The sequence below is a fragment of the Hemicordylus capensis genome, chromosome 4, assembly GCF_027244095.1.
Source record: "Hemicordylus capensis ecotype Gifberg chromosome 4, rHemCap1.1.pri, whole genome shotgun sequence".
Taxonomy (NCBI): domain Eukaryota; kingdom Metazoa; phylum Chordata; class Lepidosauria; order Squamata; family Cordylidae; genus Hemicordylus; species Hemicordylus capensis.
In genome coordinates, this window is record NC_069660.1 from 290946554 (window position 1) to 290958671 (window position 12118).

General features: G+C 39.8%; 1 protein-coding gene across 2 annotated transcripts in view; it reads left to right on the plus strand.

Annotated features, from left to right (window-relative positions):
* The window catches only part of OXR1 (oxidation resistance 1), a 377112-nt gene that overhangs the window by 87899 nt on the left and 277095 nt on the right, over positions 1–12118 (plus strand). For both annotated transcript variants that reach the window (XM_053243630.1, XM_053243631.1), the window contains exon 3: positions 6842–6886. In XM_053243630.1, the coding sequence (XP_053099605.1) occupies positions 6842–6886 (45 nt within the window). The remainder of the gene's footprint in view (positions 1–6841; positions 6887–12118) is intronic.

A 12118-nucleotide genomic window follows, 5' to 3' on the forward strand; every position in this document is an offset into this window, starting at 1 on the left:
ATCATTTTTGAAAACCCAAGTGGATTATATAAAACTGTGCACTTTATTTCAATGAATGAATGAATAGCTTTATTACGATCATTGATCAGATCAGACCCAATTCCCACTGTACATGTTTTCCACCTTAATGCCTTTATCCTATGCATGCTGCTTACACAAACATAAATGCTACAAAGTTCATTGTGACTCTCCAGTCACTGCACATACAATTGTACTCTTGGACTGCAATTCTGTGCACGTATATCCAGGAGTAAGCCCCACTGGACATGAAAGGATTTCTCCTAAGTAAACATGTATATAGTTGTACTGTGGATTTCTCTTCCTACAAAAGATTTAATAACAATCAGGCTACAAAACAAGTTGTTTTTCAAAGGAGGACATCTTGTCTGTCTTGTCCATTGAAATTTTAGTTGTAAAGGATTGTGTTTGTTAGTATTAAAAAAAAACAAAAAGTGGGGGTGGGCGGGAGATCTTAGACATCCATAAGTCTCTGTGTTTTGTACTTGTTGTGAAATATCACAGTACCTGTTTAACAACACTTTAACAGTCATGTCAAAAACTGTATCCAGCATGAATATATTTTACAATAATGGAAGTAATTTCTATTTCTGTAACATATTTGATGTCAGCAATCTCTCCTAACAAGATAAACACATGCCAAGTAATTATGTGTTATATCTTGTGGGGCGGGGGGGGGGAGGCTTTCTGTGTGGTGTGGCAGCAAACATTTGAAGAACTTACCTTGCTAGACAACGTCTGGAGTATACGTATTTAAGAATAGATAGGTGACAAATTTTGCATGCGGAGTGGGCCATACTGTTGCAACTCTTCTGGGAAAGCTCATAAGAGAAATGGAAAAAGAATGTTCAGGTAAAGTTCAGGCTCTGCAGGGTGACTCAGATGATCTTTTTTCACTCCCTAATTGTGTGGTCTAAAGTTTCTGCACCCTTTTCACAGATGCTGCACATTATTAAACCAATTTGACCTGCCATGGAAAATTGCATTTCCTCTTCATTGTTTCTTTGCAGGCAGATGGCTGCTGCTGCTAGTAATGTTGTTTACTCAGAAAGCCATTAATCCTCCCACATGTCTGCCAAGTGGTAACAGTCACTCATATCTTCAAAGTTTCTCAACACCATTATTGCACAAGTTGGAAACAAAACTTTTAAAAAAGTGGACTACATATAGGAACTACCAGATCATCAATATTTTCCATAAGCTTTCAAAGCACTATTAGTTTTAGTGGCAGGAGCGAATATGGAAGTTGGGGGAACACACATAATCTGCTCAGATTTTTCAGTTTTGCCAAGTGTTTGGTTGCCAGGAGTAAAAAAGGCTTCATTGTGTGTGTGTGTATGTATGTGTGTGTATGTGTTTATATTTATATCCTGCTCTTCCTCCAAGGAGCCCAGAGCGGTATACTACTCCTCACAACAACCCTGTGACGTAGGTTAGGTTGAGAGAGAAGTGACTGGCCCAGAGTCACCCAGCAAGTATCATGGCTGAATGGAGATTTGAACTTGGGTCTCCCCGGTCCTAGTCCAGCACTCTAACTGGAGATTAAAGTCCATAGTTCTATTCAGACATTCCACTGTATGCACTAGCAGGGGTCTATACCTGTGTACATGTTTGGGTGTGAATGACGGTGCATTCATTCACCATACAAGAGAACCAGGGTACAGATACAAAGTACTGAGCATAATATGGAATAGTTGTCCAATGTAAAGATTTGTAAGTGCATATTATATATTTCCATTAATGCGGCCTAAGACGACATTAGCTTTTAAAAACTCATTTAAGGATCTTCAGAGACTCTTGCCTCTCTTGGGGTAACCTGGGCAGCTTTTGAATTATTCCCTTCTGATATTGCAGTTGTAACTTAATCCTGTTAAGACAGGCCTGCTCAGCTGTTTTTGTATTACAACTCCCATAATCCCCAGCCACAGTGGCTAATAGCCCGGGGTTATGGAAGTTGTAGGCCAACATCAGCAGGAGGGCCGAAGTTGAGCAGCTCTGTGTTAAGAGGTGGATAGCAGTATTTCTTGGCATATTTAAAAAGTGCCTTGACATACGTCTTGTAAACAGGATGCATGGTAAAGCTATCATTATAGAAAGGTAACAAGATCCTTTTTGTTACTCTCACACATCAGTTGGAAGTATCAGTTACATTAAGTTAATTCAGCTAAATCTACATATATATTAAAAGTAAAGTTGAGCCGTTGAGTTGGTGTTGACTCCTGGCGCCCACAGAGCCCTGTGGTTTTCTTTGGTAGAATACAGGAGGGGTTTACCATTGCCTCCTCCTGCGCAGGGTGAGATGATGCCTTTCAGCATCTTCCTATATTGCTGCTGCCCGATATAGGTTTTTCCCATAGTCTGGGAATCATACCAGTGGGGATTCGAACCAGCAACCTCTTGCTCCCTAGGCAAGTTACTTCCCCGCTGCGCCATTAGATGGCCTACATATTAAGTAGCTTTAAATATCTGTCTGCCTGTTGCTCCTGATGAGGTATGCTGCTGCCCCAATGAGCTTTTTAAAAAATGGACTCCAGCAGGGGAAAAGCGGCAGGAGGGGTATATGCACCCTCCCCCGCTCTTAAAGCAGCACCCCCGCCGCCTTCAAGCCTCCCCGCCGCGGTTCCGTGCACAACCCTAGCTATGACTGAGCATTGCTGGCATGCAAGCATTACTATTACTCTTTGAGCCTGGAGATATTTAGATATTTAGACGATAGATACAAGCAGATTCTATTATCTGTAGCATTATCTAAAATTTTAAGGTAAAACTAATAAAGTCAACAAAAAATTGAAACACTAGCTATAGTGCATACATAGACTAGTTTTGGAGAGCAGTAGTTAGAGTGTATGGTGTAGTTGAGAGTGTTAGACTTGTACTGGGGAGACCTAGATTGTCCCCCTCAGCCTTTGAACTTGGTGAATTCGTTATCTATAAAGTAGGGATCTTAATGGTGGTGATAAATGAGAGGAGGATTGTAGAGCATCATAAATGATTTACAGCAATGATGAATTGTCATCAGTATTGTCAGAAAATGCTGCTGTGTTGCATCAAAGAATTCCCTTCCTCTGGAGGGAAGGAAAACTTTGAATATAACCCAGTATGATGTTCTTATGGACTTGGTAACCTATGCTTGCTAAGGTTACAGTAAAGCTAAGAGTATGATGGTCTGTAGACTTCTGGAAAGAGGAATAGCAATTAAATATGCAAAATTAAATAAACAGATCTGCTTCTTTTAACAAGTGCAAAAATATCCTTGGTGCAGAATGCAAGTGATTCATGGTCAAAGTCCTCTCAAGCTTTTGCAAGAAGATGGCAACACTTGAATTGTATTTGGACAGCAGCTTTTTGATAAAATGTTGGATGATATACTATCCCGTCGCATGAGGATTTGATGCGTAAGAAGTTCTCTCTTAAAATGAGTAGATTGGTAATCCTGGGATAGATATTGACAGAGATGCCATCAAAAATACTGTTCTCTTCTGGTTAAGGTAGGCTGTCTTTCATTCTCTGAGATGCTCTCTTGTGAGTATTTGTTAATTCTGTCTTGGGCAATCCAATAAAACTTAACTTCCAGGAAAGATTGTTTTCAGTTTTTAAGGATTTAATTATTTGTTTTTTGAAAATAGAACCTGAAAAGGCTCCAGATGAAGAGTTTGGCCACTGTAATCATCCAAATGTCATAGTTCATTTTGTGATTGCTAGAGGCATGCAGTACATGATTTTCAGAGGGAAAGTTCTTAACAATAAGATGTTTCCTCCCTTTTTAATGATATGGCCTGTTTGGCTGAACACTCCATTCATGTGGCAGACAAGCACGCAGTGGCTAGAGCTGATGGGAGTTGTAGTCCAACAGCTGGAGGATTGAAGTATATTTCTGGTTTACTGCCTTGGTCAGTAAGGCTACCTTGAGGAGCGTTTTCCCATGAAGGCTACATGGAGGAAAGATGGATTTTAGTGGGCAAGGACCCCATCTATCCCTCAAACTGGATTTCCAAAAAAAAAACTCCATTGTAAGAGCTAACAGCTTCTCTGTGCTTCTTGGTTCTAGATTTGAGGCCAGTACTCAATGAATGTGACTGTAAGGACTGTGCTTGCTGATGCTTGCTTTACAGTGTTTTAGCACTGTACATTGGCCTTGAGCACTGCAGTTGAACAAAAGAACATGACTGCAAGTTGAAAAAAAAGAGAGAATATAGCTCAGTACTAGAATGCCTGTTATGTAGGCAGAAAGTCCACAGTTCAATCCTCTTGCATATCCAATTACAAGGATTGCAGGTAGCTAGGCTGGAAAGATCTCTGCTTGAAACCTGAAATGAGCTGCCTCCCATTGGAGTAGATGGACCAAAGCATCTTTTTATTCTGTCACAATATTTGTGTTATACTATTAAAAGCTTTCTCAAAGGCCATACTTTATTTTTGTCATCATTTCTATGGCTCTGTTCTTGCGTGGTGCTGAGCAACAGATTCTGAGTACCAGGAGAGTATTTGAACACTTTGCTGGATGAGTTGTATACCCATTGAAATCACTGACAATCAGAGCGTATTGAGGAGCAACCTGATAGAACAGGAATGCATTATAATTCATAATCTCTAAAACGAATCCAGAACATGCTTCAAAGCTCCTGCAGCTTGATGTTGATCTTTCTGCTTTGACATAAGATAGCTGTTATGGATAATGTGTGTTGACTATCAGAAGTGGCTTGCAGGAGGGGGATTTGAATGAAAAAGGAAGTCACGCTAATGGAATGGAGCCTTTTAGATTGTATCTGAATAAGTGCAAACTTGCTTTGTGAAAGGAAACTTGGCTCACTGAAGCTAGAAATTTCAGCACAGAGGGATTGCAGGCAGGCACAGTGGAGAGGTATTTATTTTCCTTTTGAGTTAAAAGCTGTACTTGGCATTATTCTTCCATCAGATAAGCATACAGAAAAGATAATAATGCATGCATTTCATCCCCTTAACTAATACACTCCATGTACATTCATCAGAGAGTAGTTAACTTACCCACCTTACATCTTCTTACCTTTTGGCTTAATTAATTCATTTGAATAAACTGGAATCAGGGTTGGGAGTGGCCAACAAACTAGTCTGTGGTGATACAACGGTGCCACAATCTTTTTGACCCTTATCCAATGTTTCTTGTACAGAAGGAGTCACAGGCTTGATGAACAAAAAGGATGTGTAATGAACCAATGGAAAAGACCCATGTCACTCACTGGGGCAATTAAAGGACCTCATTTTCATAAAGGAACTGAGAAGAACATGGCAAGTTTGGGGACTGCTTATCTGGTGGAAGAATAATGCCAAGTACAGCTTTTAACTCAAAAGGAAAACAAATACTGCCCTAAGCTTCTTGAACAAAGGGTGGGATAAGCCTATTAAATATAATATAGCTGCTTTATTTTCCATTTATTTATGTGGATTGCCCTCAGTACTACTGGGAGCATGGAGTGAAAAGTGAGAGAATCTCCCCACACCAAGGAAGCAAATGGGGAGAGGAAGGCAAAGAAAGGGAAATCAAACATCCCTTTAAACCACATCAGACTGCTTATTTGCTACTGCTGCCTGAGAGAAATACAGAGGAGGGTATGGTTGGAATATTCCCCCTAGGGTTCTAAAAAGTAAGAATGTTGTGGCTCTGTGATCAAACTGATAATTGGCATAATTGGTTAGAACTCTTTCAGCCATTGCTTCACTGCTCCGCAGGGATTACAGTGTCTGCTCAGCCTAGCTTTGACATCAGCCTTTTTTCTTTTCCTTGTGCTTTGAATGCTTCCTGTGCAATTGTAAAGTAAATGTAAAGTGTGCCATCGAGTCGGTGTTGACTCCTGGTGACCACAGAGCCCTGTGGTTGTCTTTGGTAGAATACAGGAGGGGTTTACCATTGCCGTATCCCGTGCAGTATGAGATGATGTCTTTCAGCATCTCCCCCATATCGCTGTTGCTCAATATATAGGTGTTTCCCATAGTTTGTGAAACATACCGGCAGGGATTCTAACCGGCAACCTCTGGCTTGCTAATCAAGTCATTTTTGGGAACAACCATGGTTGCTCTCATGTCATGTTCCAGAACATGGGATAGTGTGTAGATCAACTTTCTGCTGGGCAGAAATATGACGGGCAGCATAGCAATCGTCATCTAAATATATACGAAATATAACTTGGCCTTGTGGTGTTCCACTGTCCAGAAAGAGCAATTTCCAAATGAATAATAAAGCATTGGTCCTTTACATCTATCAAAAGGAAGCTCTTGCTATCCAAAATGTTTGTGCAGCTTTTTGCTTGGCTGCTTCTGCAGGCCCTCTGCTACAACTGCTGGGCAACAGATGAGGGTGTGATGGAGACTGTTGCTTGGGTATACCAGGGAAGCTGTGGAAAATGGATTTCAGCAGAATTCAGCTCTGGCTCGGTTTCAAAGGTGAGTGTTTGGCAGCAGCTATTATCAGTTTTCCAGAGTGGCGCTCTCCACTGCGAGATGTGCCAATAAAAATATATGAAAGAAAACAAATTTCAACACCTGGAGGCATGGAACATATCTGCAATGAGTAGGAAACAATTGGAAATGGTACTGCAATCTCCTGAGAAGCTTTGGCATTTTGAAATAACACATTGGAAGCATTATGCTTCTCACATTTTAATGGCTATTTTGAGAACATTTCTATCATTTTTTATATTTCTGTCATTGTTCAATGAAAATTAGAACATTATTATTAGTATATTTTATTTCCTCTGATTTATACTCCCACTGTTCAGATTGCTTTTGTTTCCTTGTTGCATTCATCCTTCTAGTCCCATGAGGTAGAACATTATTTTTGCTTTTACAGATGGGAACTGAGGCTGAGACATAGTGGCCCACCCAAGGCCACCCAGTGAGTATTAGATTCACTTTGCATGCATGCTGTGCATCGTGGGAAATGTTGTTCTGTGATTGTTCAGGACCCCTGGCTGAAACAATTGTTTCTGTCAACCAGTGATTTTTTAGCCCATTGGTTAAAAATAAATCAGCAAAAAGCAAAGACCATTAAACATTAACATTTAATGTGAAACATAAGTTTCACATTAAACTTATTTCTCCAGTGAAAATGGCTTCTTTGCTGTTTTGTAAAGATGTTCCCCAGTATTTATTTCAACTAACTTACCCGTTTTTTGTTAACAAAGTTCAGTGTTACTATTTTTGTTATCTGTGTTCAATATTACTAGAATGTAATTGCACTGAAAGATAAACATCACTGCATCATACAACTTTACAAAAGTGAGAACACATGTGGCTATACATTTGTTTGGAAGTTTACACGCCAATAATTCAATAAAGAAAACCTTCCTGTTGGTATATTTATTTGTTGTTGTTAGTCCTTCCTTTGTTCTTTTATAATAAGTATGTTTTGGCATTAAGACAATAGTCAATATTTGGGAAAGCCAGTCCATCACAGATGAGTACTAGAAGATTGCCATCACACAGCTACATATATTTAACAAACAATAATATTTCCATACCTTTTCTCATAATCATCTTCTGTGTGTTTAAAACTTTTTGCAAGTACTTAGTTACAAAAATTAACTTCCCTATATTTTCTGATTCTTTTTCACTAATGTTTTGCAGCTGGAAGCAACTACTAGGCTGCAGAGGGCAATTTTAACCTTGCTGCTTTTAAGTTTGCAAAATGTTGTGTGTCTTCCTCTGAGTGCTTAGGCTGTTCAAGTAGATATAAAGAATATTCTGTAGTGACCAAGCAGCATAATCAACAACAAGAGCAGCTTAACTTTGGGGGAGAAAACAAAGATGAGTTAATCATGTCTATCAGCTGTTCTGTCGCTAGTTTTTGCATAGCTTTGAGTAAAGCAAAAGTTCTAACACTCCATCCTGAGTTGCTATGATCAAATTCAATGGAACTGAGCTGAGTCACTTCGATGTGCAGGATCCAGACTTCGCAATGCCTGGACCAATATGAACCAAATCGGATACAGTTGTAGGGACACCTCAATGGCATAGTTTGTGATAGTCATCCCCTCCAATTCAAGATGGCAGATTAATAAACATTTGAGGTGCAAGTGGGCTGACTTGTGGATCGCCTAACCAAAATGAACCAAACTTGGTACAACTGTAAGGACACATAGGGTATAACATATCTGAACTGTGATACATAAAAAAATAAACCAACAGATCTGATAATATAACAAGTTGTTCTAGTAAGAACTAATCAGCCTACTTTCCTTTTACTGTCTCCACAACTTGACTAAATCTGGTTCAAATCGTGGTCCACAAGTTAGATCTCTTGCACCTCAAATATTTATGCATCTGCCATCTTGAATTAGCATGGATGACATCATCACAAGCTATGCCATTGAGGTGTCCATGTGTGTCACTCACTGCAACTACCCAATTTGGTTCAGATTGGTTAGATGGTCCACAAGTTAGCCCGCTTGTGCCTCAGATGTTCACGTGGCCACCATCTTGAATTGGAATGGATGACATTATCTCACACCATGCCATTTGGGTGTCCCTACAGCTGTAGCAAATTGGTTCAAATTGGTTAAGCGGTTCACAAGTTAGCCCACTTGCGCCTCAAATGTTTATGCGTCCACCATCTCTGATCAGGGTGGATGACATCATCAAAAACTATGCCATTGAGGTGTCCCTGTGTGGCACTCACTGCAACTGTACCCGATTTGGTTCATATTGATCCAGGCATTGTGAAGTTGATGGAGGGGACACACTGACACACACAGAGAAAGCCGGGTGATCTTATAAGCCTACTGGAAAGTAGGCTAACAAAAAACAAAAATACAACTACATGTATAAATACAAATTATATTAAAGGTGAAACAAATATGTGTATAATAATATAAATCATTCATACAAGTAAATAAGACATAACATCCAATCAACAATAGAAATATAAACACAGAACAAAATACTGTTTCCAAAGTGTGTAAACACAACAGCTTTCTGGTAATGTTTGGTGTTTTGATCGACCTTTTCAAGTGCTGATAAAAGTTCAAATTGTTCTTCGTAAGAAATAACGTCGTCTTTATATTTCCCCTTTTTTCATGGGAATGCACAAGTCTTCTCCCACAAGTGGGAAATATACTGTTCTGTTGTTCTATGTTTATATTTTGCATGTTGATTGGATGTTATGTCTTATATACTTGTATGAATTATTTTTATTATTATCCATATATGCTTGTTTCACCTCTAACATAATTTGTATTTATACATTTAGCAATCTAAGGATACCTGCAATGCTTCTTTCTGCTGGAGTCACACTGTGGTTGAGATGATGCCTTTTGGACTTTTTGTTAACTACATGGATGGTTGACTTGTGTCATATGTTTGGCATGCCTCATCACTTTTGTCATGTTGCCTCTTTAATTGGGCTGTGCAAGCAATTAAAAAACAGTTATCCCCGAGGAGCCTACAATTAAAAATGGGCAAAATTGCCCCTGCACATATTAGACTGGTTCAGAAAATAGGCTGAGGTACTTCTTTGAAAAATCAGAAATACCTCACCTTTTATTTGAGACAACCCAATGACAAAAAGCAGCCAGAGGGGATGTGTAATTTAGATTGGAGACACAGTGCAGGGAGGAATAACCTTTCCCCACCTGTACCAGCCAGGGAATCAGCATAAAAGATTAGACTCCATCTGCCCCTCTTCATGACCCCAATCATGCATTAGAACATAAGAACAGCCCTGCTGGATCAAGCCCTAGGCCTATCTAGTCCAGCATCATGTTTAACACAGTGGCCCACCAGATGCCTCTGAGAAACCCACAGGCAATTGCTGAGGGCATCCTTCTCTCCTGCTTTTGCTCCCCTGCAACTGTTATTGAGAGGCCTCTTGCCTCTGAGTCTGGAGATGCCCTATAGCCATCTCCATGAATTTATCTAAACCCTTCTTAAATTCACCTATGCTGTTGGCTGTCACCCCATCTTGTGGCAGAGAATTCCATAAGTTGATTATGTGTTGTGTGAAAAAGTACTTCCTTTTGTCAGTCATAAATTTCTTGGCAGTTTCATGGAATGATCCCTGATTCCACTGTTATGAGAGAGAGAGAGAGAGAGAGAGAGAGAAATTTCTCTCTATCAACTTTCTCCCCCCCCCCATGCATGACTTTATAGACCTCTTATCATGTTGCCCCTCAGACATCTCTTTTCTAAACTAAAAAGCCTCATAAGGAAGATGCTCTAGGCCCCAGATCATCTTGGTTGCCCTATTCTGCATCTTCTCCAGTTCTATAATGTCCTTTTTGAGGTATGGTGACCAGAACGGTACACATTACCACAAATGTGGCCGCACCATATTTTTTTGTATAAGGGTATTATAATATTAGCAGTTTTATTTTCAATCCCCTTCCTAATGATTTTAAGCATGAAATTGGCCTTTTTCGTAGCTGCTGCACAATGAGTTGACACTTTGAACAAGCTGTCCACCATGACCACAATATTCTTTTCCTGATCAGTCACCAACAGCTTAGACCCCATCAATGTATATGTGAAGTTGAGGTTTCTGCCCTAATGTGTATTACTTTACACTTGCCAACATTAAACTGCATTTGCCATGTTGGCACCCACTCTCCCAGTTTGGAGAGATCCTTTTGGAGCTCCTGTTAATCTCTTTTGGATTTGAGTACCCTAAATAGTTTAATGTCATCTGAAAATTTGGCCACCATGTTACTTATCCCAACTTCTAGATAATTTATGAATAAAATAAAAAGCACTGGTCCCAGAACAGATCCCTGGGGGACCCCACTTCTTACTTTCCTCCATTTAGAAAACTGCTCATTTATACCTACCATCTATTTCCTGTCCTTCAACCAGTTACCAGTCCACACATGACCTGTCCCTTTACCCAATGACTTCCCATGATTTTGATGAGGAACTTTAAAAGCTTTTTGAAAATCCCAGTATTCTTTGTCAGTTGGATCACATTTATCCACACGCCTGTTGAAAGTGTCAAAGAGGTTTGGAAGGAGCTCTTGTGAAGTCAAGAGGCACACCAGGGCAGGCAGCAAAACTTGATTTGTTTCTAAAGACAACAACAAGCAATTAAGAAGGTAAATAAGTAAACAAGAAACAAGATGGAAAAGGACAAGGTGAGCTCTTTAGGGTTACACTTTCCTGGGGTTTGAATTCTGGTTGGCTAGGACTATGTTTCTGACAAAGCAGTTTCAGTTGCATTTGTGCCTGAGAGCTAGCAGGTGGGGTTAACGGCAGATGAGTCACACAGCTTGTGGGTGGGGCCATATTCCTGAGTTCCTCAGTTTGGAAGGAGTGCTTGTGTAGTCAAGAACCACATTAGGGAAGCTTTCCTCCCAGGAACTTTGCTAACAGAAGTTTGCAAACAGATTTTGAAGAAGTTTTGCATTAGTTTAGTGGGAGTTCAGAGGGGGGAACACAAGCAGTCTCCCTTTATCATAAAGGAGACACACAGCACAAGAAGGTGAGTACTATCCCACTTCTATAATTTTCTTGTAGGACAAAGCTTAAAGCCTTCAATTAGTTCACAACTGCACCCAAGTTCTTCAAGTAAAGAACTCCTATATATTCTAAATAACCAATCAATCCAGTTACGAAGGTAGAATGCCAGTATGGGAGGGGGTGCTTCCCAGTGTATTGTACCGAGGGTGATTGGGCTGCAATCCTAAACCCACTTACTAAAGAGTTGAGTTAAATTGAATTTAGTTGGTCTTATCTCTTAATAAAATCATGGATAGCATGTGGTGTGTTAAATTTTATTTTCAATTTTCAGTTCTCCGGAAATGCCTAAATGAATAGCTCTGGTTTTATTTTTCTCACATTTCCTATCTCTTAATAATTTAATCATTAACTAGTGTGTTTTACCATATGTCCTCCTCTTTCATATTGTCGCACATTGTCGCACATTGGCACAGTCTCTGCAAATACAAACAAATCCCTTTTAACAAAAGATACAGTTGTATAAAAAGTACTGGAATAAATTCCAGTATGTGGACAGTAAATAGTAGGTGATTTTGAATGTTCTCAGGAGTCTTTTGGGCTCCTTCTTTTTGAGTTTCATGATAGCAGTTTTCCTAGTGGCCGCAATTCCAACTCGCCCAGAATGCCTACTGTGGATGATGCT